Source organism: Nomascus leucogenys, chromosome 12 (assembly GCF_006542625.1).
Source record: "Nomascus leucogenys isolate Asia chromosome 12, Asia_NLE_v1, whole genome shotgun sequence".
Taxonomy (NCBI): domain Eukaryota; kingdom Metazoa; phylum Chordata; class Mammalia; order Primates; family Hylobatidae; genus Nomascus; species Nomascus leucogenys.
This window is the reverse complement of record NC_044392.1, coordinates 58,589,624-58,617,033: the sequence shown is the minus strand read 5'-3', so window position 1 is coordinate 58,617,033 and position 27,410 is coordinate 58,589,624. Positions and strand designations below refer to the sequence as shown.

The following is a 27,410-nucleotide window of genomic DNA, read 5'->3' as shown; positions in this document are numbered from 1 at the left end:
GTGTAGGAGTGTGATAACTGATGGTATCATCAATGACTTTAAATTGCTGGCTGCATTTGGACATCTGCAATAACCTCTAAATTGTCTTTACTCTCATGAAGGAAAAATGAATTCTGCAAAACAGACAAGCAAAGAAAAAGGGGTCTTCCCCATCAGCAATGAGGTCTTACTTGCTTAAGCTACACTTGTCAACTAGGTTATGTCGGGTTTCATGATTGAAATCTCTTGTGGTTAAGTTTGGTGTTAACCTAGGTAATATTTACTTTTCAAGATTTATATAACTTGCTATTTCATTCAGAGTTCAGTATTTATTTCCCCTGAACTTTTCATGGAAAATAATGATCTCAACAGTAGGAAAACAGTGTGTTCTTCCCCACACCCCCCGCCTCACTTTGGCTTACAGAGTCTCAACATTAGAGACTTATTCTTAAATTTGGCACATTTTATAAAGACACATTGGGAAGGCTAAAAGTTTCTTACATCTACTCTTCACAACTGTCCAACATAAATCTCACTAGGGACCAGGCACTCCTTGCTTACCAGTCTCCCTGGGTGAACTGGTGAGAGGTGACCCTCAACATTTTTACTTTTTATTTGGTGAAGCAGGATCAATGACAATGAGTTCTTTTGTCATGTGGTAGGCAGTTAGATATGCAGAGCTTCTAGAAATAATGCAGACTGGGAGACTGGAATGTAGTTACAAGTGTGCCAATGAACATGAGACATTTTTGCTTGATTTTTAAGCTAAGGCTGACTTACTCTCCTGACATTTAAGGGCCTCCTCTCTAATTCTCAGTCATCAATAAAGGATGTGTACAGGGAATAACAATATTAGAGCAAAAACAACCTGCAAGTAAATCGGATGCAAAAGTCTATGTATCTTGCAAGGAAATCTTTTGCACTTAATCACAACATGGCTCTCCTCAATACTATGGAGAACAGAATTGATTCAGATTGTTTTTAAGCCTGAACGTAAACAATATTGTCGCCTTTTTGGGTTTCAGCACCTCCTTATTCATCCCTATTTTCTCTTTTATGGGAAGGGGGGTGGTGAGGTGTGTGAAGATGATAGAACGTGCCCCAGAAACTGAACCATGAAGAGGCGCTTGTCATATCGGGGGTACCTAGATTCCTCTGAAAGGAAGCCCAGCTGAAGGAGCAGGGTCACCACTTTATTTTAAAAACGTAACATGGCACATGTTGGTGCTCCCTCTATTAATCGAGCCTCGGCGGCCCAACAACGTGAGCATGGGCTGCTGCATGGAAGTTTGAGACCCTGTTGCTGAATCCTCGGGCCTGACGGTCTATCGCTGAAGACAAGACTTCCACAGAATCACACTAAACGTTAACCTAAGCCATCAGAAGCCGATAACTCCGGTGACCCTACATTTCAGCGAAACCTTCGCGACCCAACCCCTCGCTCCCTCTCGCCCAAACGCTGGGTCAACCCCACGAACTGGCGGTGGCAGGGCCCTGGGCACCGGTGAAGTTCTCGGGGCAGCGCAGATCGGCGATCTTCTCTTCTTTCGCGCTCAGACGGCGGCGGCAGCAGTATGCTTTCGGGCTGCTGGAGCCGGCAGCGGCGCGAGGCCGGAGCCCGGGAGGCCAGGGGGGTGGGGGAGGGGCGGCGGCAGCGGAGCCGGGAGCGTGCGCGCGCACCTCACACTCCGCGGCCCGGGGACGCCCACTCGCGAGTCGGGGCCGGTAGGCCGGCCCGGGTCCCATCGCCCCCGCCCTCCGGTTCCTCTCCGGCGTGAGCCCAACGGGTGTCGGCCCAGCAGCTGCTGCGCTCACCAGGTCTGGGGAGGCAGGGTACGGGGACCAGGTCGCAGCCCCGCGCGGCGTGGGCGCGCTGCCTCTCCGGCAGCCGCCGCCAGAGCGAGCAGCTGCGAGCCACCGGAGGCGGCGCAGAGGAGGCCCCCGCGGCTGGGCAGGAAGGGGACGCGGCCTACCTCTGCCCGCCCGAGGCGCGGCTGATCCCGCGCGCCCAGGGCCTCCCGCCGCTCCAGGGCTGAGCAAGGAATGAGCTGGCGCCTGCCCCGGGCTCTCGGAGCGTGGACCGCGGCTCGGCTTCTTAGGCGCGGGGGCTCGGCCACTGCGGCGGGCGGCCTAGCTCGGGGAGCAGGCGCCGGGGTTCACTGAACCGGCCGCGGAGAGGAGGAGGAAGAGGAGGAGGAGCTCGGCGGGGGCGGCCGCCGCGCCTCCCCTCCCCCAGTACACGCCGGGGCTTCTCAGTGGCCGCCGGAGGAGGAAGTTCCGCTCCCTGACAGACCCGTGTGGTAGCAACAGCGGCGGCGGCCGCGGCGGCTGGCCGGGCTCAGGTATTTCGGACGCGATTGCCCTTCGCGCCAGCCGTCGAGTGGGCATCCGCGGAACTCAGCCGGGCGCCGGGCTCCTGCCAGGCAGCGCCGGGAAGCGCGGGCGGCCGAGAACTCCTTCCTGCTACTTCGCCCAGCGCCGCTGCTTCGGCTTCCCAGCGAGGTGGGAGAGCTTCCTCCCTGTTTGCAGACGTCCGTGGGAGACCCTTATTTTTTCCACCGCCAAGGTTGAGAGATTCTGGAATAGAAGCGTCGAAGGAGATCAAGTGAACCTTCTACAACTCCTCGTATGTCGCCAGGCTCCCTTTCGGGGCGGAAGACTACGTTTGAGCATCTCACCGAGGTGCGGGAATGGAAGAACCCACCTTGCAGCTTTTCTGCAGTGTGGCTTGCCTGATCTACCACTAGGAATGAAGAGGAGGCTTGTAATAACCCAGTGAAGTACAGATGTTAAAGAGGATATCGCAGGACCTAAACTTGTGATCGTCTGGGGGAGGTCACACACGTTTCTGAGTGGGAATGGACGGGCGTGAATGACGTGCCCTCTTAAAAAGCACAACAATCCTTTAAGAGGAGCGAAATTGAGTTTTCCCATTTCGGCCAAGATTTTGAAGACAGTTCAATGTATTGTACATTGGACATAAGATGAGAACTTTCTAAAGTATTCTCTCTAAGAGCGTAAACGATGACTACCCCAGCCCTGCTGCCCCTCTCTGGACGTAGGATACCACCTCTGAACCTGGGGCCGCCCTCCTTCCCACATCACAGGGCTACCTTGAGACTTTCTGAGAAGTTTATTCTTCTCCTTATTCTTAGTGCCTTCATCACCCTGTGTTTTGGGGCATTCTTTTTCCTTCCAGACTCTTCAAAACACAAACGCTTTGATTTGGGTTTAGAAGATGTGTTAATTCCACATGTAGATGCCGGTAAAGGGGCTAAAAACCCTGGAGTCTTCCTGATCCATGGACCCGATGAACATAGACACAGGTTTGTTTATTTCAGAAGTTCTGGTACTAACATTTGGCAGAGCAAGGTACGGTGATTGGATCGAATCTGTCTTTTTTTTTTCTTGCAGTAAAATGTAATTTTTCGAGTCGTAAGTATTGTATTGTTACTTCAAGACTGGCTGAATAAAACCATAGATTGGAGGGACTCATAGAGTCCTACCTAAGTCATTCTTCTGTTCGGTTTTATATAAGAAAAACATTTGCGTTTAGAGTCGTGTCTAATGTGGACATCTGGGAAGGGAGGTATGAAAACTTAACCTAAAGAAATGGTGACATAAGCTGTGCCTGCATTTATTAATAACGTGTTGCAGTCAGTCATTGTGCCACCATGTGAAATCAAAGCATCGAACCTTGACAGCTCTTTTGGGTTTGCTCTCCCAGAGGGCTCTCATTTTCTGGCTTGTAGTTGAAGCTTAGTAGTGAATCTTAGCTTTTTAGGATGACAAACGTGGGCAGAATATACCTGTCATTTCTTAACGTGAAAATATCCTGATTTTTGTTCTTTTTTTGGAGATGTGTGTTGGTGCTCTATATGAAATCAGTTAAGTTAAAAGGTATTGAATCCTAAGTTATTGCACTTTGTGAGGCTTGTAGACAAGATTTATTTTTGCGAAACTTAATTTTGCTCTCTCTTTTAATGTAATAGATGGACTGTGGCAAGCAACTATTAGAATTTGGTTGATTAAGGGGTTGACATCCTTTCAGATCACTAAATCTAAAGTGAGCTCTGGGGAGAGCATAGCCAAACTAGGATAAAATGGGAGCTCTAGTTACAATTTTTATAATTTTTATATTTGTACTCAAAAGAAGAGTTTAGGAAAGTAGTTGACTTTTCTTAAACCTGCCATCTTTTCCTTGTTTCTTAAAATAATTCTTGAGTATGTGGGAAAAAAAATCATATGTTGAATTCATTTTCCATCTGATGATAGTTTTAACTTTTTGTCAAGCAACGGAAAAGCTCAGGTTCACGTGTAAGCCTACATTAAATATTTGGGAAAATGCACTGCTTTATGAGAACTGGTTTTTCTTTTTTTCTCAACCTAGTTAATTCATTACTTGTGTGATGGTTCTTTGACTTTTGGATGAATTTTATGGAGTAGTTACTTCTAATATTGTTTCATGCCATTCTTTTGTAACTAAGTTAATTTGGAATTTTTGCCATTTTCAGCTACTGTACTCCTGGATTTCTTCAATTTTGCACTTTGCTTGTTGTGACTTTAAGAAAACACTAATATGATCTGTGAAATATGTTACTGAAAAATTAACAGTGAAAGTAGTTTTCCTTGAAAATCTTATTTCCCATGGTATTTGTATAACCTAAGAAATATATTGAAAAAATGTGTTAAGGCTGTTTTTAGAGCTGTTTCACAGTAGCCACACATTAACATTACTTAGCTCTATTATTAATAGTATCTGTCATGTACTAGGCAGTTTAAAAAACACATTTTGCATGGTCTAAAAGTTTAAAATAATATGACCACATTTTAGTTTAAAAACATTTACACAAAAATAGTAAGTGGAGTTAAAATATGAAATTTGAGTGAAAATACAGATATGTGCCTTTTATTCACACTTTTAACAGTCTGTATAGTTTAAACAAGAATTCTTAAATTTATAAAGCCCTTGCATATATATGCATATGTATTTAGCTATCTAAAACTATTGGGTTCCTGAGTTTGGAATGAGAGATTGGTTATTGTTCTGATAGCAAGGGGTGGTTTGTGAGCCATGCCCTGAGTTTTGGCTAGTTAAGAGTCTGGATAGCAAGTGATACATGTGAGTCTGGATAGATTCCAATGCAGTTTTTGGAATCTGTTCGGTTCCTGAGTTTAGGAAAACGAGAATTCAAATAGTGAGAGTTCAGGTAGCAAAGGATCCTTGTATTATCTCTTTATATTTCTTTGGTTATATCAGTTGACATTTGCTTTAGCATATTATTTGCTGTTGTTTAGTATATCAGAAAAGAGTCTGTAGTAACAAACTTTCTTTTACTTTGACCAAGGAAATACTTTTTAAATTAAGTGTATGTTTAAAATGTGGAAACAGAAAACATCAAATGTATAAACATTAACTTATTTAAAAATAATTCAGAAAAATAGCATTTTTACAGTTGGTACTAAGATCATATGTATTTTGGGTATGGGTCAGAACTTACCTAATTTAGAAAAAACAAATTGACAGTTTATCTTCATTTAGTGTGTGTGTGTTAAGAGTACAGGATAGAGGGCTGAGGAATGTTACTTTAACTGATAAGTAATGGAAAATAAGTCATGGCCACCATTTATTTGCAGTACTTAAGAGATACCTGTTTAGTTAGTATTTCTTTATTAATAGATTAGTATAATAATTTGGTGTTTAAGTTCTGGAGTCAGACTGTATAGATTCATACCCTAGCTTGCCACTGATTAAATTTATGATACTGAGAAATTTTAAAACTCTATGTTGTTTCCTTTGTATCACAGTGGCATGTATCTACAGATTGTTTTATTGAAAGAGATAGTACATGCAAAGCACTCAACATAGTTCCTGGCATTTAGTAAATGATCAATAAATGTTAGCTATTATTATCATCAGTGATTATAATTGTAATGGAATAGTTTTATTCGGAATCTATTTTCCTTTAAATACTGTATCTTTTCTGAAAAGTTGGGTACAGTTTGCTTAATATTTAAAAGTATGCTAGGATCTTATTGTCTAAAGGAACATTTTATAACCAAACTGGTTGGCAACAAATGTATGCCTACTGTGGCAGGCCCTGCTTTTATGAAACTTTCCATCTAGGGAGAGATGATGGGCATTAAATAAATAATTTTGTTTTTGAGGTGTGATGAATGTTATGAAGTTGTACTCAGTGCTATCAGAGCAATGAGTGACCTAGTCTATAGAGTTGGGGGTGGAGGGGCAGTGGGAATAAAGAAGACTTCATTGAGCAAGTGTGCCTCAGAAACGTAGAATGAGTAGGAGATTGCTTAGTGAAGTGGAATTGGAGGTTGAGGGGAGGTTGAGGGTCAAAGCAGAAGACACAACATGTGTGGGAACTCTAAGGGAAAAAAGCTCGGCATCACTAAGGATCTGAGAAATGTTAAGTATGGCTGTTGTAGAGTGTGTGGGTCTAGGTGATGAGACTAGATGAGAGGTCAGGTTTGGCCTGCTTACAAGTTTTTTGGCCTCCTTATTGTTACAAAAGTTTGAATTAGTTGTCAGCATTCACAGATCAGGAGATTTCATGTAAAAGTCTGGATTTCTGATTTCTCTTGAAAAACTAGAGGTTATGGCAACATCCAATGTATTTTCAGATGGTAATATTCAAGCCACAACCCAGTAGCAGCTGCTCCCTCTAGCGGGGTGGGGGGGCATGTGCCACTCAGAGTGCGAAATAAGTAAATACAAATGAATCAATATTTAACCTGGTTATTGTTGAGTTTGCAAATTCTAGTCAGGATTCTAGAGAGTTTGTAGTTAAGTATTTTGGTCTTTATCATAAATACTAAGAGAAGTTATTGAAGGATTATAATAAAAGCAAGAGAATAACATGATCATTTTAAATTAAAAAAATTAAATAATCACTTTGGTTGCAGTGATTACTTACTGGATGGTAAGAAGCAGGAAGATAACAAGTTAAGAGGGTCTGGGTCACAGAGGATATATTGGCTTAGACCACAGTGGTGATAGTGGAGAATGAGATAAATTGGTGGAGAAAAGTGGTTGATTCAAGAGGTGTTAAACTATTAAGTTTCACAGAAAATGGTGGTTGGTTAAATATGGGGCCAAAATAGAAAGAAAAGTGAGTCCAAGATAACTTCTAGGTTTCTGGGTGACATGGCCATGGATTAGTAAGAAATATATACTATATTTAATTAATGCTCTAATTTATAGATAATAGTGGTATTACATGAATTTAGTATATTTTCATGAGGAAACCAATATGTTCCCTTCTATTAAGTAGTTCATAAATCAGAATTTTCAAACACTGTAGATACACTTTATAGATGATAAAGATATATCAAATGTGTAGTTTGATATTGATTATGGTTATTTATAGTATCTATGATTTTGCAGTACCCAAAACCAGAAGTGGTCATAATATACATATTGTTATAAGCTAATATACATAAAGTAATATACATAAGTATACTTTGTATACATAATAGGTCTCAATAATTAAAAACTTACTGTTTTTTTTTAAAACTGACATTTGTTTTATATAATGGCATTTTATAGATGGGCTTTGTGAGTTAAAAAAAAAACCCCAGCTTATGAGCTGTTTATTTGAATAGCTAATAAGCTTCACCCTCCAGTCAGAATTTTGTTAGTCTGAATTGAATACTTGAGGGTCAGGTATATGTTTACCTTTGATAGTTTCCTCAAAGGCATTGAGTTATAAATAAGGCTGCATCTTAGTTCTACTAACTAGCTGTGTGACATTGTGCTAGACGTGGTCACTCAAACCTGTGCGCTGTCCAGTACCATAGCCACTAGTTATATATGACTATTGCACCTAAAATGTGGCTAGTCCAGGCTGTAGTGTGCTTTAGTGAGTTTCTCAAGTTCTTCATGTCATGATTTGTGTTTTTTTTTTGCTTGATTCAGTTTTATTACAAGAGTAGAGATTTCAAATCTCAGTATTGCAATTTTAATTTTCTTGTCATCTTTCTTCGTCTCATCCCTCTTCTGGACCTTTTTTTTTCTATCCTGTTTTTTATTTAGGGCTTTCTGCTCCTGTTTGGGCGACGTCACATTGTTTTATGCACTAATATTAAAGTCTGCTGGATGTTCCATTTCCCTTATAAATTGCTCATGGTTATTTTTCCCACTTCCCTTTACTCAGACATGAATTATTGTGAGGTTTGTTTATATTTGACATTTGTCAACAACAGACTGGTGTAGATGCCTTTGCTGCATTTGGTTTTTTTTTTTTTTTTTTTTTTGTGGTCCACTTGTATACTGAATGAATACCCTTTTCATCTTTGTAGTTGGAGAGAACAAATTGATCTATACAGCTCTCAGTCTAGTTTCCTCTGTTATGATGGTAGCCTCTTCAGTAGTCTCAACTGTTTTTGGTGCTAGAATAGATTTTTATGTAATTCCCAAACTCAGGGTACATTTGGAAGTGTGGACAGTCACTAAGATTCTTCTTGTCTTGCCTCTTACCACACAGAATGCAGTTGTTCATCAAACTTCACTCGCACAAATCCTCCAAGAGTTGCTCTGTGACAAAATGTAGCTAGATAAAAAGGTAAGAATTAGGAAGGGACTGTGTGGAAAGGGAGATTGAACTGCATGGAGGTCTCTGTCGCATTTCGTCATTGAGACAGACCATTGGGTCCTTGAGATAGGGTACAATTGGAATAAGGTAATAGTTTAGACATTTTTTGTTTCATGAAGTAAGGTGTCATTCTGGCAAATCTAGTTTTTTTTTAGTAAGTTCTTTCAGATTCTGACAGTAGCTTCATGATGGCTCTTATGTTTTTGATAGTCTGAGTTTTCATCATTTTCTGTGCCTTTCACAGATATAGTAATTTAGAAGAGGCTGTATGTTCTGGGGCGGCTTATCAGATGTATACACTTGTTTAAAGTCTAATTTTGATTTCTGACAAAGTAACAGTGACTTTGCTTTTGTTAGTTCAGCATTATAAAATCACTGAATATCTCAGTATGTTTCATTCTTCTCAGAAATGAGGAGTATTATTATGGCATGGTTAAAATGTAGAATGCCAAAGTGTGAGTCTTGATTTTCATGTAGGTCAGTGAGGGTTGGACATTTCAGGAGGTGACATAATGTACAACGTCCGTAATAAGTGAAAAGTATTTATTGGATATAGTTAAATGTTCCAGGGAATTCAAAATTGTTCAAGTACTAGTTTATTTGCTCTAAAAGCTATAACTTTTACACAGTTTTTCTTGGGTTTTATAAGAAGATTTTCAGGGCTATGAAATATTTATTTTCTCTTGTTAATATTTCTTTTGGGCTTTCTTGGTAAATATCAAATTCATAATCAGAATATTCTTCCAATATTATAATGGATTTATATAGATTATTTAGTCTCTATGATATGTAGTTTAAGATTTTGTTTTCTATCATCACTGTTTATTGTAAATCTTTGCTTCAATTACTTTGAGTTTTTTCACTTAATGTTATTTCTAATAGCATTTCCTGATCTTCAGGTTCTTGTTAATATTTTACTTGTTAACGGCTGAGGGTAGCCCACATCCACATGTCTTAGTCAACTTTTTGTTGTTAGAATACCACAGCCTGGTTAATTTATAAACAATAGAAATTTATTTGGCTCATGATTCAGGATGAGAAGTCCAAGAGCATGGCATTGGTATCTGATGAAGACCTTCTTGCTGTGTCATCCCATGGAGAAAGGTGGAATGGCAAGAGAGTGAGTGAGAGAGAGCAAGAGGAAAGTGGGCAGAAATCATCCTTATATCAGGAACCCACTCCTGTGACAATGGCATTAATTCATGAGGGCTCTGCCCCCAGGACGTAATCACCTCTTAAAGGTCTTACCCCTCAACACCGTTGCCATTGTTGCATGGCGATTAAGTGTCCAACACGTGAACTTTGAGGAAGACACATTTAAACCATAACATCACGTATGGACTTACTCCCTTACCTCCCCTGTCATTAGGTAGTTTTTCTTTTTTTAATCTTTCTCCTGTATTGTTCATGATTGCATATTTAAAGTGTTTTTTAATCATTTGCTTACATGTGTGTCTCTTTCAATAGAAGATGCACTCCTTGAGAACAAATTACTATATTTATGTTTGTATCTCCAATGTTTGAAGTACATTTGGTCCTTAATAAAATTATATGCCTGTTGAATGAATGTTGTCCATGGCAAGGTAACAAATTCTACAAGAGAAGATATAAACAAAATACAAGGAAGTATTGAGAGATAAGATGCAAAAGCAGGGGGAATGATGTCTTAAAGTGAGAATACAGTCTTTAATAAAGTCCCTTTATAAAAAATAATAAGATTAGGAATAATTTGTAGTTGCCCTATTTAGAACATACTTCTTTAAATGTATCTAAAATATTTTGCATGCCTCCACGTGGATTTTTTTCTTATTTAGGAAAAAAGGAAGAAAATAATAGAGAATATGTGACACGTGTTTTCATATATTTTCTTTAATCTTTATGTCAGATTTGTAAGTTAGGTATTAATATATATATATTTTTTTGAGACAGGGTCTCATTCTGTGGTCCAGGCTGGAGTGCAGTGGCACAATTACAGTTCACTATAGTCTCAAACTCCTATGCTGAAGTGATCCTCCTGTCTCAGCCTTCTGAGTAGCTGAAACTATGGGCATGAGTTGGGACTACAGGTGTGAACAACCACGCTAGGTTAAGTTTTAATTTTTGTAGAGATAGGGTCTTACTTGTTGCCCAGGCTGGTCTCAAACTCCTGTGTTCAAGTAATCCTTGTACCTTGGCCTCCCAAAGTGTTAGGATTACAGTTGTTAGCCACTGCACCCAACCGAATCTTATTTTTATAGATATGGACACTTTCAAATGGAGCTCATGCCTAAGATTGGAAAGTTGGTAATGCAGAAGCTAAGTATCTTCTAGAAATCAGTAGTACATGGTAAATGTTAATTTTTTTTTTTTTTAAGTGAAAGCAAGTTTATTAGAGGAGGAAAGAAACAAAGGATTGGCTACTCCATAGGCACAGCAGCCAATTTATTTTTAACTGGGCAAATGTTTTGTTTACTATTGTTTGAAAATTATAGAATATTTAACTTATATGGGAGGTGGAGGTGGGAGGATTGATTGAGGCCAGGAGTTTGAGACTAGCCTGGGCAACATAGTGAGACCCTGTCACTGCACACACTCACCCATGCACGCACATGCACACAGCAGGGCATGGTGGTTGGTGCCTGCCTGTGGTCGGAGGCTGAGGTGGGAGGATCACTTGAGCCCAGGAGTTCGAGGGTGTAGTTAGCTATGATTGTGTCCCTGCATTCCAGCCTGAGAGACAGAGGCTCTGCCTCTTTAAAAAAAATTAACTTCTGGTTTGGGCTGACTCCACATATTTCTTGGATAGGAAAATCATATTGCTACTTTTATTTTCCCTAGTTGTGCAAATTCTGTCAGAAAAGTTTATTTTCACTGCTATTGAATTTTTGCTAGAACTTTATTCCTGTTAGAACATGGTTGTAATGAAGTCTGCACTGGAGTTTTATTTTCAGATTGGGTATTAGGATTTGTCATTTAAAAAAATCTCCTTCAAAGGGCATTCTTTCCAATGATCTGTTTTTGAATTTAATGTAGTCCAGAAGGAAGGCATTATTATATATTAGAAAGAACATTGGACTCAGTGTTAAGAGACAGGGGCTTTAGTTTCACCGTTGTCCTTGGTTGTTGAAGTATATTTAGATAAGCTATTCAACTTCTCTGTGCCTTGATGTTCTTATTTATGAAATGAAGGAATGGATTGAATCTTTAAAGATTTTTTTCTAGCTCATGCATATGAAATACAAGTAATTTTATGAAGTAGGGAACTGAAGAGTGTGCAGTAATTTAGTTCATACGTCTCAAATATTTCAAAGATAAAATGTATTCTACTAAAGGAATTAGTGTCTTTTTTCGTATATAAAAATTAGTTTAAAATCACTTTGGAAATGACTAAAATTTATTTACATAATATTATTTACATAATAAAATCTATACCGATTTAAAATGTGAAGATGAACAAAATGACTTTTATACATTCTTGTTTCTCGTTAGTTTTAAAGTATAGTTTATTGAGCATTTTATATGCCAGCCTGAAGGTAGTGGGTATATTTACAAAATTGTTTTCAGGTGTCATTTCTTGAGCCCAGTTATCAATTACACGTCTTCACCTGTTACCTAAGACTTTAGGATAGATTCTGTGGAAAACAGTCCTTGACCGAGGCCTCAGACCCTTTGAAGGCTCTTACTGCTCCTGTGGCACAATTTTCTTTGATTTAAGGCTATAATTTCCTTTTTTAAAAAAATTAATTTTAATTTTTTAAGAAACACCTCTCATGGGAAGGACTATAATTTCCTAACCTTAATATTGAGAGATACCACTGAAAGTGTTCTCTCCTGTTCTCCATATCTTAAGAACAACTTTTGGGACAAGTTATACAAATAGTTTTTTTAAAAAAAGAGGAAATTAAGTAATCTGGAGATTACAAAGAACATAGGTGTTGTTTTTCCTTTTGACTTTTTTAAAAAATATTTATATAATCAACCTGTTATGTAGATCTCTTGGCCTCCCCTTAGTGATGTTGATATTACCATTAAAAAATATTAGTTACAATCATTTATTCAGCAAGTGTTTTGAGTGTTTATTAGGTACCAAGCATTTTGCTAAGTATTGGAGATTATTAGTGAATGTTACAGAAGATTAATTTTGACTATTGAAAAATTCAGATCTTAGACTCACATCTTAATATTTTTCTTAAAGCATATTATTATGTTTGGAGCCAGATTCCAGGGGTCTTAGAGATAACTTTCCACCTATGGGAGGTTCTGGTACAGGCATTTAGGTCATTGGCATTTTTTAAGAGTTCAGATAAGTTATTGTTCTGTCTTTCCCCATTTTTGTTTTCTTTTTTAAGATGTATTTAAGATCATTAATTTATGGTTTTTTTTGTTTGTTTGTTTTTGTTTTTGAGACAGATTCTCGCTCTGTCGCCCAGGCTGGAGTGTAGTGGCGCCATCTCGGCTCACTGCAAGCTCCGCCTCCTGGGTTCACGCCAGTCTCCTGCCTCAGCCTCCCGAGTAGCTGGGACTACAGGCACCCGCCACCACGCCCGGCTAATTTTTTGTATTTTTAGTAGAGAAGGGGTTTCACCGTGTTAGCCAGGATGGTCTCGATCTCCTGACCTCGTGATCCGCCCGCCTCGGCCTCCCAAAGTGCTGGGATTACAGGCGTAAGCCCACTGCGCCCGGCCCTAATTTATGTATTTCTAATATACGGTCTGGGTTATCTGGTATAAAGAAGATGGATGCTGTGGTCAAGAATAGGTCGAGGCAGACATCAGGTCCAGCATGACTCAGTGAGTTTGGAGTGCAGGCATACAACTCCTCTTATTATGTAACTATGTCATGTGAGGCGCATTAGGTGATCACCCGTGTGAGTGTGTGCTTGGCTTGGAGCCACTGTGGCCTTTGAAAGGTCTAATTACCCTGCTAACGTGGTACAAAAGGCTCGCACCAAGGCTTGCTCACGCCCAGAGAGTAAAGCCATGTTGAAACTGTCTATGATTCCTCCAGTGTTTTTCCAGCTACCTGCCACACACCCACCAACTCTCTTCAGACCTCAGTTAGAACCTGACATCTGGAAATAAGAGACAAATATTTTGAAGCTTTTTGGTAAGGAATCAGGCTCTGGCATCTGAAAAGAATTCCTAACATTGCGTGAAGTTGAGATCTGGTACATTTGTATGTACAGTTGGCCCTCTGTATCCATAGGTTCCACATGTGTGGATTCAACCAACTGCAGGTTGAAAATATTCAGAAAAAATTAAAAAAGATGATTGTGTCTGTACTGAACATGTACAGACTATTTTTTCTTGTCATTATTTCCTAAACAATACAGTATAACCAATATTTACATTGCATTTACATATTAGGTATTATAAGTAATCTAGAGTTAATTTTAAGTACAGGAGAGGATGTACATGGGTTATATGCAAATACTACACTATTTTATATAAGAGACTTAAGCATTTGTGGATTTTGGTTTCCAAGGGAGGTCCTGGAACCAATTCCTCATGGATATCAGGGAACAACTGTGTTTATATTTAGCCATATATACATAAACATATTTGCATATGGCTATATATGGTTATAGCTGTATGTTTATAATGTTATACATGCATACATGACTTTTTTCCAATTAGTTGGCAGTCAGGTGGCATCTGATACAAAGTTTGTATGTGTTTGGTGTATCTGTTAAATATAATAAATGAGAATTATTTTCTATTAATTTGTGATGTCATTAATAAGTATGTTTTCATGACCTAGATTTTTTTTTCCCCTCTACATAAAAAGATTGGTAACACTCTGGGTAAGGTGAACACTCAGCCTCTGGCTCTTCTTCAGTGCTGTTGGTGTAAATGTAAATTAATAGCATTTTCATAAGGAGCAATTTATTTATATCAACTAATTTATAGTGCATGTTCTTTGATTCAGCAATTCTTCTAGGGATTTATCCTTGGGAAATTTTCACATCAGTGCACAAAGAAGTGTTCAAGAATGTCCCCTGAAGCTATAACATGACATATTGTAAGTGACCTAGATGTCTGTCAGCAGGGTATTAGTTAAATAAATGATATATCCCATCCCAATATATACAAAGGATTTTTTTGTTTTTGTTTTTGTTCGTTTTGTTTCTGGTGCTGTGAATCTTTCTGGTTACTCCCAAAAGCACCACACTATTTTAATTTCATAGTTTTATAATAGTATGCCTTCATATCTGGTAGGTTAAGTTTAATGTATCATTCTTATTTTAAAAGTTATTGGCTCACGCCTGTAATCCCAGCACTTTGGGAGGCCAAGGCGGGCGGATCATGAGGTCAGGAGATCGAGACCATCCTGGCTAACACAGTGAAACCGCTTCTCTACTAAAAATACAAAAAAAATTAGCCGGGTGTGGTGGTGGGCACCTGTAGTCCCAGCTACTTGGGAGGCTGAGGTAGGAGAATGGTGTGAACCCGGGAGGCAGAGCTTGCAGTGAGCCGATATCACGCCACTGCACTCCAGCCTGCGCGACAGAGTGAGACTCCGTCTCAAAAAATAAATAAATAAATAAATAAATAAAAAAGTTATAAGCGTACGTGAAAAGTCTTAATGAATAATATTACTGAATGTGACGTGTAACTACTAGTTAGCTTTGTCAAATCTTAACATTTTCTTATTTTAGCTGGATTACCTTTCTTGAAGTAAATTCCTATACTGAGTTGGACATTGTCATTGTCAGTACATGGTTTTATATTTCCATAACGTGTATTTGTTGATATAAATTATATACAGTTTTTCATGTTTTTAAACATTACTTATCATTCTGCAAGTTGTTTTCCCCTTCATGTTATCTTTACAATTTGATGTTTGGGCTCTGGTTCAATTATATAATTATATTATCCGCCTATTCAGTGATTAAACCTCAAGTTATTTGTGTATTTCCCTGTTGATAGATTTTTAGTTTTTAGGTTTTTTTTTTGTTGTTGTTGTTGCAAAAACATTCTGTACATATGTTCTTGGGCACATGTGTTTTTCTCCAAGGTAAAAGCTTAGAACTATAGTTATACTGGGTTGTAGGGTATGTGTATCCTTGACTCTAAATTTTTTTGTTTACAGCCCCTGAAGTGGTTATTATACCAGTTTATACTTCCACCTGCATCTTAACAAACCATGATATTGTTAGACTTTAAAACTTTTCCAGCCTGATGTCAATTTGTTTGTACTTCCCTGATTACTAATGAGGTGAAATACGTACTTTCAACCCATTTATTGGCTGTTTGAGTTTCTTAATCTTTGAGTTACTTGTTCAGTTTTTTGCCAGTTTTCTTTTGGGTTGTTGCCTTTTTCTTATTTATTTGTAGAAGTTATTTGTACATTCTGGATGAATTCTGTGTTAATATGCATTACACGTTTCCTCCTGTGAATACCTTATTTTTATATTTGGATTATGATGTTTTTAGTTTTACACAAGTTTGAAATTTTAATATATTTAAAATTGTTAATATTTTCATTTATGGTCTCTACTCTGAAGTAACAGTTTCCTGTATTTTCAGTTCTGGTAGTTGTAAAGTTTTGTTTTTCACACCTAGGGATTTAATCTAGTTGTTGATTTTTGTGTATGATGAGGTGGGGACTGAGTTTATATTTTTCCATATGGGTATCTAGTTGTCCCTGTGTGACTTACTGAAGAGTCTGTTTTTTTCTCATGGATTTGTAATGTCATTTCTGCAATATAAATTTTTCATATATTCATAGGTTTGTTTATGATTTCACTTGGTTCTTTTGTATATTTCTGTTGGAATAACATGCTGTTTTGTTAAGTATAGCCTTTAGATACATCTTGACATTAGATAGTGTGGGCTCTTCTACCTTGCTCTTCAAAATTTTTTGCCCTTAATTCTAAGCTCTTTCATAAGCATTTATTTTTTTATTCAGGTAAAGTTCATTTAACATAGAATTAATCATTTTAAAGTGAGCACTTAGTAGCATTTACAACATTCACATGGTTGTGTAACTACCACCTCTAGTTCAAAAGCATTTTCGTTACTCCAAAAGGAAACTCTATACCCATTAAGTGGTTACTCTCCACTCCCTCCTCCCTGCTTCCCCCTAGCCTCTGACAACCATCAATCTGCTGTTTCTATAGATTTACATGCTCTCCATATTTCACATAAATAGTATCATGCAATCTAAGACCTTTTTTGTCTGGGTTCTTTCACTTAGCATAATGTTTTTGAGGTTGATCCACAGTGTAACAGGTAACAGGTATTAGCACTTCATTTCTTTTTTATGGCTGAATAATATGCCATTGTTTGTATATATGTGATTTGTTTATACATTAATCTGCTGTTGGGCATTTGGGTTGTTTCTACCTTTGGCTATTGTGAATAGTGTTGCTGTGAACATTTGTGTGCCTATATTCGTTTTGAGTACCTGTTTTCAGTTCTCTTGGTTATATACCTAGGAATGGAATTACTGGATCATGTGATAATTCTATGCTTAGCTTTTTGAGGAACCACCAGACATTTCTGTAGCAGCTGAAATGTTTTCTGTTTCCATCAGCAATATAGAGGTTCTAATTTCTTTATATTCTCTCTAATATGCATTCATTAAAAAATTACATCCATCCTAGTGTCTTTGAAGTGGTGTCTAATGATGAATGAATGAATAATGATGAATAGGAATGAATAATAATGTTGAACACATTTTCAGGTGCTTGCAGACCATTTGCGTTTTTGAAGGAATGTCTATCCGGGCTTTGTCCATCTTTTAAATTGGTGGTTATGTCCTTTGCACAAAAGTTTTTAATTTTGGTGAAGTCCGATTTATCTGTTTTCTTTTGTTGCTTGTGCTTTGGGTGTCATATCCAAGAATCAGTTGCCAAATCCAGAGTCATGAAGATGTACCCCGGTTTTTTCCTTAAGATTTTTTTAAAAAGAGTTTATGGTTTTAACTCTTACTTAGGTTGTTGATTCATATTGAGTTAATTTTTGTGTATGGAGTGAGATAGAGGTCCAAATTAATTATTTTGTTAGTGGATATCTGTTTGTCCCAGCACCATTTGTTGAAGAGACAGATTTTCCCCTATTGAATAATATTGGCACTCTTACTGAAAATCAGTTGGCTATAGATGTATGGGTGGGTTTCTGGACATTCAGTTCTATTCCATTCATCTATGTGTGTGTCCTTATGCCAGTATACACTGTGTTGCTTAATGTAGCTTTGTAGTAAGTTTTGAAATTGAGAAGTGTTCCAGGTTTGTTATTCTTTTGCAAAATTGCTTTGGCTATTTGGAGACCACTGACCATTCCTTATGAATCTGAATATTGGCTTTTCAATTTCTGCAAAAATGACTGTTGGAATTTTGATAGAGATTACATTGAATCTGTAGATTGTTTTGGTTCTATTATCATCTTAATAATAGTAAGTCCTCCAACCATGACCACAGGATATCTTCTCATTTTTGAGGTCTTCTTTAATTTTTCAGCAATGTTTATAGTTTTCAGCATACAAGTGTTTTACCTTCTTCATTAAATTTATTCCTGGGTATTTTGCTCTTTTGTATGGTATCGCAAATGCAATTGTTTTCTTAATTTTCTTTTTTGGTTTTTAAATTTCTGGTGTATAGAAGCACAACTAATTTTTGTGTTGACGTTATATGCTACAATTTGCTAAATTCGCTTATTAGCTCTAGTAGTCATTTCATAAAGTCATTGGGATTTACTATCTATAGGATCATGGTCATCTCTGAGTTGAATTAATTTTACTTCTTCCTTTCCAATTTGGATGTCTTTTATTTCTTTTTCTTGCTTAACTGCTCTTGCTGGAACTTCCAGTACAGTTTCAAATAGTAGTGGTGAAAGTGGGCATCTTTGTCTTACTCCTTATCTTAGGGGCAAAGCTTTCAGTCTTTCACCATTGAGTATGATGTTAGCTGTGAGTTTTTCATAAATGCCCTTTATCATGTTGAGGAAATTCTCTTCTATTTTTAGTTTGAGCATAAGTCCTTTCACTCTATTAATGTGATAGGTTACATTCGTTGATTGATTTTCTTATGCTGAACCATCCTTGCATTTCTGGGATAAAGTCTACCTGCCTATGCCTGTAATTCTTTTAATATGCTGTTGGATTCAGTTTGCTAGTATTTTGAGGATTTTTGCATCACTATTTATAAGGGATATTAGTCTGTAGTTTTCTTGGAATGTCTTTGGCTAGCTTTGGTATCAAGATAATTACTAGTCTCATAAAATGAATTAGGAAATCCTTCCTCTTCTGTTGTTTTTAGAAAAGCTTGAGAAGGATTGCTGTTAATCCTTCTTTAAAGGTTTGGCAGAATTCACCAGTGAAGCTAGCTGGTTCTGGGCTTTTCTTTTTTGGGTGGTTTTTGCTTCTTGATTCAGTCTCTTTACCTGTCACAAATCTATTCAGATTCTCTTCTTGAGTCAGTTTTTGTAGTTTGTTTTCAGGAATTTGTCCACTTCATGTAGATTATCTAATTTTTTGGTGAACAATTGTTTATCATATTCTTTAAAAAAGGTTTGTTTTTTTTTTTTTAGCGTTGGGGGTCTGTGTTGCCCAGGCTGGAGTGCAGTGGTTATTCACAGCTGTGATCGTGGTGCACTGCAGCCTTGAACTCCTGGCCTTAAGCTATCTTCCTGCCTCAGTCTCTTGAGTAGCTGGGACTACAGATGCACACACCAAACAAACCGGGCCATAAGATTCTCTTTTAAAAATCTTATTTATTTCTGTAAGGTCAGCCGCAGTGTCTGCACTTTTATTTGTGATTTTAGTTATTTGCATCTTCTCTGTTTTTTTTTCTTTGTCATCTAACCAGAGTTTTGTCAATTTTGTTGATCTTGTCAAAGAACCAACTTTTGGTTTCCTTAGATTCTCTCTATTGTTTTTCTATTCTCTGTTTTATCACCACTCTAATTTTTCATGTTTTTGTCTGTTGTGCAGGTTATGGGCTTGGTTTGCACCTCTTTTTCTAGTTCTTTAAGTTGTAAAGATTATTGATTTTAGACCTTTTAAATGTAGATATTTACTACTATTAATTTTCTTCCGAGGATTGCTTTTGCTGCATCCCATCAGTTTTGGTATGTGTTTTTGTCTTCATTTATCTGTATTTTCTAGTTTTTATATGTCCTTAAATTGACTTCCATAAGTATTTTAGAATGAGGTTATGAAGATACCATCCTTATGCTTTCAAGTTTTGCTTTAGTGCTTCCTATTGGTGGAACCTAGTAGGGAACCAGCTGACAAAAGAAAGATGTAATTTGCAGGGTCTAAGCCTCAGCATCATGAAGCATAGACGACGGAATTTGGAATTATATAGAAGAGTGGATTTGGAATTGAAAATTTTGGTTTACTTACTGATGCTGTCTGGCTGTCTGAATTTTAGTGTATGAACTTTGATTAGGTCTTGATAAGCAGTCAGTGGAACAGCCTATGAGGGACCTCTTCCTTGTAGAATTGGAATTGAATAGCCAGCAGCTCACCTCAGACAAAATGGATGCCTGGTGGAATGGGCCTTTTCTCAGTAGAGCCTTGCAGAATTTTATGACTTGTGCAGTCTGAGGTTTTGCCCCAGGTAGATGAGCAGGAGGGTGTCTTTCCAGTAGTAACAGAGACAAGCTCTCTTAACCTGTGCTGGAGGATATACCAGTTCTCAACTCAGACATGTGATAGACTTGCCAAGAGAAGAACCTATATAGGTGAGTTCCTTGCTAGGTTCCAGGTCTCTTCCTAGGTTCCTGACAGTGCCTTCTATCTGAATGTGTAGTAGTAATTATGGTCTGGTTGACTGCCTTCCTGCATTCCACCCTATTCTCATCTACACCATATTCAGAGTAACTTGGAGTGTTAATCATGTAGGTAGGATCCTTCTCTATTTTTCAGGGACGTTGTGATGGATCAAAGTTTTCTATTCTGTATTGTTTGGCTTGCCTTAGCAAGAATTGAGGGGGTGGGGTGGGGAGTTAAAGGCATGTGCTTAGATTTTATTCCCAGAATACTTTTCCATTTGTATTACAAATAATTACAGGAGAGGAATCCTGGATACAGACAGTAGACAGCCACTATAACACATGCAGAAAATGTATTTATTGGAAGGATGTTAGACTGTAACACATGCAGAAAAGGTATTTAGGTTGGATATTAGGTTGGATATTAGGTTGCTTCAGAATTGACATAAAAGTCTGAAGAACTAGGTTTAGTAAATAGGCATTAAGTGAAGCCAGATACACAGAACCACTGTCAGTGCTGCTGATTAATGAGCACTGGTTATGGCATTGCTACCTCTGGATACTGGATGTCTCTGCTTCCAGAGTGATTTCTTAAATTGAGTCCTTGTTTCTTTACAGGTGTATAGTACCAGCCGTAGCATCTCATTGCTTACACATAGGTGATAGGCAGTACCCTTGCTGGTAGATGTTAGGAAGATTAAGTATCTTGAATTTTTCTGGCTTCTGTAGGAAGAGGAGGGATTCTGCTACCATTATACTAATTAATTCCTGAATGTTTTGGCAGCTTAAGAGACATAAAGGAAACTGAAAGGAATCCTGCATTTCATTACAGTGACTTATAATAAAATAAGGGGATGATGTTTTTATTTGTGCTGTGCTATTTAGAAATGTAGATATAAATAGAATTTTCTAGACTCTATCCTTTTGGCACTTTCTGTTCATGGGTTTAAAGTAGGGGTTGGTACTGTTCACCTGAGAGGGAGCTTGGAAACATGGGGACATTTTTTGGTTGTTACAATGATGGGGATGAGGGCACTATTGCATTTAATGAATGTGGGCTGGGTGTGCTAAACATCCCATGGTGCCTTGGTGGTTGTGCACAATAAATAATTGAATTATCCTCATAATGCCAGTAGTGCATTTAAGAAAAACCAGGTTATACGGATATCTTGGTGAAGGACTAAAAGTTATTACTAGCTTCCTTTGCTTCACTGTCTGAACCCTCTGGCTGAGGATTATTTCTCATTTCGTTGCTTTGCTGTTTTCTTTCCTTAGTTCAAGGGACTTGATTCCTTTCAAGCTCCAAAAATGTTATTTTTAAACTCTGGCTTTGGCTGGGCTCAGTGGCTCTTCCCTGTCTCTAGAGTCCCTGTTTCTCTAGAAAAAAATTAAAAAATTAGCCAGATGTGGTGGCACACACCTATATTTCCAGGTACTCGGAGGCTGAAGTGGGAGGATCATTAAAGCAGGAGGCTGTAGGGAGCTATGATTGTGCCACTGTGCTCCCACCTGAGTGATAGAGTGAGACCCTATCTCTAAAAAAAAAACAAACAAACAAAAACTGTGAAAAGGTGCCTGGTAGCATGGGAGAAAATATTTGCAAATCATATATCTGATAAGGCATTAATATCCAGAATATATAAAGAACTCCTACAACTCAACAACAACAAAAAACCTGGTTTAAAAATGGGCAAAGGACTTGAAAAGATATTTTTCCAAAGAAGATGTACAAATAGCCAATAAACGCATGAAAAGATGCTCAACACCACTAATCATTAGGGAAATATAAAGCAAAACCACAATAAGATACCCCTTCACATCTATTAGGATGGCTGTTGTGAAAAAAAAAAAAACAAAAAAAACAAAGTAACAGGTGTTGGAGTGGATATGGAAAAATTGGAAACCTTGTGCATTGCTGAGAGGAATGTAAAATGGTGTAGCTGCTGTAGAAAACAGTATGGTGTGTTCCTTTCAGCAGTCTTTGTATAGCCAGTAGTTGTGATTCTAATAAAAGTAGCAGTTGGTTTGGGACTGATAGTGGTTGTTATGATTTCAATTGGGTGTTGCTGACAGTATGTGGTTCTTGGTATCTGTGAAGACAAACCACATAAGCTATCTCATTTCTATCTTACATGAGTGGTGTGGATCATTCCATATCGGTAAGTTCACTAACGCAAATAAAGTACATTTAAAACAATGTAAAAGGTAGTAGTAAATGCAGAAGTATGGAGGTAAAGGTGTACCATTAGTTTTTAGGCTTCAAGGCTTGGAGCTCAGGGTCGGCGGCTGTCTTAGTTTGCATGAGCTGCCTTAACAAAGTACCATGGAGTGGCTGGTTTAAGCAACAAACATTATTTCCCACAGTTCTGGAGGCTGAGAAGTGATGAAGATGCTGGCTGATTCAGTTCCTGGAGAAAGCCCTCTTCCAGGCCTGCAGACTGCCACTTTCTCTGTGTGTCCTCTCATGGTCTTTTCTCCATGTGTGCTTGTGAAGAAAGAGACAACAGCTCTCTTTCTCTTCCTTTCCTTATAGGGCCCCACCCTCACTACTTAATCTAATCCTGATTACCTCCCAAGGGCCCCCTCCCCCCGCCCGTCATCTCCAAATACCACCCCCCATCATCTCCAAATACTCTCACTTTGGGAATTAGGGATTCAACATATGAATTTTGGGGGGACACAAATATTTAGTCTATAATTGAATCAGTCTGAGAGATAATATCTTAGTAACAAACCAGATAAATCTAGGCTGACCACAGAAACAAGTTGTCAGTTTGGAGAGGCCAGACAGAAAGGAAAGATGTGAGCCAATAAGACAAATTAGAGACACTTGAAGAGAGGGAAAATTCAAAGCCTGAGAATGGAATGGCAGAGATTTGAGAAATTATCTATAATAACAAGGAGTGATGGCTATAACAATTTTGTTTTGGGGTTCTTACTGCCTTAGATATATGTAGGCAGAGGAGACATGGTAAAGATGCTGTATCAGGCTGTTCTTGCATTGCTATAAAGAAATACCCGAGACTGGGTAATTTATAAGAAAAGAGGTTTAATTGGCTCACAGTTCTGCAGGCTGTACAGGAAGTATGGTGCCAACATCTGCTTCTGGAGAGAACCCAGGAAGCTCATAATTGTGGCAGAAAGTGAAGGGCAGAGGGAGTAGGCATCTCACACAGTAGGAGCTGGAGTGAGAGAGTGAGTGGGAGATGTCACAAACCAGGTCTCATGAGAACTCACTATTGTGAGGACAGCACCAAGCCATGAGGGATCCATCCCATGACCCAAACACCTCCCAACAAGCCCCACCTCCCCAACATTGGGGATTACAATTCAACATGAGATTTAGTGGGGTCATATATTAAACTGTATCAGATGCCTGTAGTACTAATAACAGCTTTGGGCCAAGGGCTGCACAAAGACTGAATGGGTGATGTTTTACTCCACAAGATAAGAATGGTGTACCAAAACCTTTTTAAAAATAATATTTACAATAAATTATTTTCATGTCTTCACAGATACCCATAATGACTTTTTGCTTTGTATTGATGGTGATTTCTGATAATCAACATCCTGGTGTATCAGTGCTGTTTCTGACCTCTTTCTGATGGTAGCTTTTGATGAAAACATACAAATTTTTGGTAAAGGATCTTTACGGTGATCAGAAATCCACTTCAACTTTTATCCTTTATACTTCAAAATGTCAATGAGAATGACTACTTAAGATACCAAATCCCATCTAAAACAACCCCCCAAAATCTCATACAATATTGAAGCTAAAAGAAAGAAAGAGTTACTGTGTGCATGATAGTTTCTTCTTTTTCCTTTGAGTTTTATACCTTTTTCAGTTTCTGATTTGTTACAGCAGCGGTCCCCAATCTTTTTGGGACCAGGGACCGGTTTCATAGAAGATAATTTTTCCAAGGACAGTGGGTGGGGTGGGGGATGATGGCTTCAAGATGAAACTGTTCCATTTCAGATCACCGTGAGGAGTGTGCAACCTAGATCCCTCACATCAGCAGTTCAAGATAGGGTTTGCACTCCTGTGGGATTCTAATGCCATCGCTGATCTGACAGTACGTGGAGTGCAGGTGGTAATACTTGCTTGCACAGCTTACCTCCTGCTTGCCAGCCGAGTTCCTAACAGGCCCTGGACTGGTACTGATCTGTGGCCTGGGGGTTGGGGATCCCTGCATTACAGGAAGGCCAGGCCTTATTTTATTTAGAACCTGTATACTGGGGTAGTGATTTTCAGTATTTTTTGCATTATGTGTTTTAAAACTACAACAAAGCAATTTAAAGGTTTTATAAGGTTTATACCTTTTTTTTTCTTTTTTTTAGTGTGTGTGTCTAATTGCACTGCTAGAACCTGTAATAGATTTTTGAGTAGATTTTTGTTCTTGATCTTAATGGGGAAGCTTTCGGTCTTTCACCCTTGAGTATGATGGCTGCTGTAGGTTTTCAATAGGTGCCCTGTATCAGATTAGGAAATACCCTTGCATTCCTAGTTCGCTGAGAATTTTCATCAGGAATGGATGTTGGATTTGGTCAAATACTATTTCTGCATCTCTTGATGATCATGAGGTCATTCTTTTTAAGTCTTTTAATGTAGCAAGTTGTTACATCGATTGAGTTTTGAATGTTAGACACCCTTTGGTAATTATTCTATAATCTTAAAAGTAGTTTTCTATGTTTATGAGGGATATTTGTTTGTTTATTTATTTATTGTATTTGTCTGATTCTGGTATCAGAGTAATATTGGCCCCATGAAATGAGTTTGGTTTTCCATTTTCAGTGTCCTGAAAGAGTTTCCATAGAACTGGTATTGATTTTTACCTAAATGCTTGATAGAATTCATCAGTGAAATAATCTGAACTGGAGTTTTCTTTGTGGAGAGGTTTTAACTATACATTCAGTTTCTTTAATACATACAGGCTGTTAAGGTAATCTAGTTCTTGAGTTCACTTGAGTAGTTTTTTTTTTTAAACAAGGAATGTGAATTACTGAATTTTTGATATAAAGTTGCTAATAATAGTTTCTTACTGTCATTTGAGTATTTGTAGGATTGTAATTGTATCAGTTCTCTCATTGCTGATATTGGTAATTTGTGGTTTCTCTTTTTTCCCTTCTCTTGTCATTATTAGAAATTTATCAATTTTATTGATCTCAAATAACTAGCTTTTGGATGTATTGGTTTTTCTCTGTTCTTTTGTATTTTAATTCTTGTTTTGCTTTTATCTTTATTATTTTCTTTCTTCTTCTAACTTTGGGTTTAATTTTCTCTTTTTTCCATTTTCTTGAGTTAGAACCTGAGGTTCTTGATATAAGATCTTTTTTCCCCCAATGTAGATTGCTATAATTGTCTCTTTAACTTTTCTTTTTTTCTTCATATTGGCATTTAGTGCTATGAATTTCAGTCTAAGAAGTACTTTAGCTTTATCTACAGTTTGATGTTTCCATTTTCTTTCGGTTCAGGGCACTTTCAAATTTCACTTTTTAAAAAATGCCTTTATTGAGATATTATTCACATACCATACCATCCACCCATTTAAAGTATACAATTCAGTGGTTTATTCAGTTTGGTATATTTAGTATATTCAAAATTATCTGCAATCATCACCAGTCATCTAGTTTTACTTTTGATTTCTTCTTGGACCTGTGATTATTGAGAAGCGTTTTATTGAGTTTATAAATATTTGGAGACTATCCAGATACTTTTATGTTACCTGATTTCTACTCTAATCCCATTGTAGCAAAAAACATACTTTATATGGTCTGAATACTTTTAATTTCATTGAAACTTGTTTTATGGCCTAGAAAATGGTCTGTATTGGTACATGTTCCGTTTGCATTTAAACAGAATGTATATTTTGTTGTTGTTGAGTAGAGTGTTCTGTAAATGTCAATTAGGTCAAGTTGGTTGACAGTGTTGTTCAAGTCTTTTATGTCCTTATTGATTTTCCTTCTATTTTGATCAGTTATTGAGTGAAGGATGTTGAAATTACCTACAACATTGTGAATTTGCTGACTTCTTTCATTTCTGTCAGTTTTTGCTTCAGGTATTTTGAAATTTTTTTATTACGTGTGTAATGTTTATCATTGTTATATTCTCTTGACATATTGACTGAGCTCATTAATACAAAGTGACCTTTTTTATACCTGCTCTAAAAGTTACTGTCAGATTTAATATAGCTGTTCTCACTTAAACTTTATTCAGTTACTTTACACACTGTAAAATTTACCCATGTTAACTGTACAGTTAGGTGGGAGCTATGCCTCCTGTATATAGGATGATGATTTCCAAATCTGTGTTTTCAGCCTTTGACATCTGAAGCTATGAGCTTTGTTGACTTTTTAAACTTAACAGGTCTAAAATCATACACATTCATCTCTTTCTCACTCCTTCCCTTTATCCCAAATCACCCTTTCTTTCTTTATTCTTGGTTCGGTTAATGGTATCCCTTTCAATCCAGTCAGTATTGTGAAAAATCTATTATTGTTAATTCCTTTTCCTTCTCATGTTTAATCACTTGCCTAAATTTCTAGCTTTCTAAGGTCACTTGTTTTGGTCCTTCTTCTCCGTATCTACTTTAAATACATTTTATTAGGACCTTGTCATTTTTTGCCTGGGAGGATTGCTGTGACCTCCTGACTCCTTTTCCTACTTCCAGCTTTATATCCTCTCCCTTTGTACTCCCACATTGCCCCAGGTCAATCCTGAGGAGGCATTCTTTCCAAGATTTAAGTACAGTCATGCCATTTTCAAGTTGAAGTTCTTTAGTGCCTTGCATTTTTCCCCAGGCTGCATTGTTAGGTCAATTAATGATTGAGCTTTTGTCTTCTCTAGCTTCCTTGCTAGGCTGTCTGTCCTACTTTACTGCACTCTCCCCTACACTGCACACTATACATTAGTGGCCACACCAAGTTAATTGCTAACTAGTAAATTGTGTTACTTCTTCTGTGTCTTTGTACACTCTGCTTTCTTCGTCTAGAATGCACTTATTACTTGATCTGCATGGCAAACTCTTATTATTTTAATTTTTATTCGAAGATCATGTATTTCTTTTGCTATTTCCCTATGTAAATCTGCTTTCTAGTCATATACCTGTATGGTTAACAAGTG

At 37.8% G+C, this 27,410-nt stretch overlaps 1 protein-coding gene across 1 annotated transcript in view; it reads left to right on the top strand.

Annotated features, from left to right (window-relative positions):
* The first annotated feature begins 1,635 nt into the window (after positions 1–1,635).
* Positions 1,636–27,410, top strand: part of MAN1A2 (mannosidase alpha class 1A member 2) — a 176,458-nt gene continuing 150,683 nt past the window's right edge. The window contains exon 1 of the mRNA XM_030824769.1: positions 1,636–3,305. Coding sequence (XP_030680629.1) covers positions 3,004–3,305 — 302 coding nt within the window. The 5' untranslated portion in view covers positions 1,636–3,003. The remainder of the gene's footprint in view (positions 3,306–27,410) is intronic.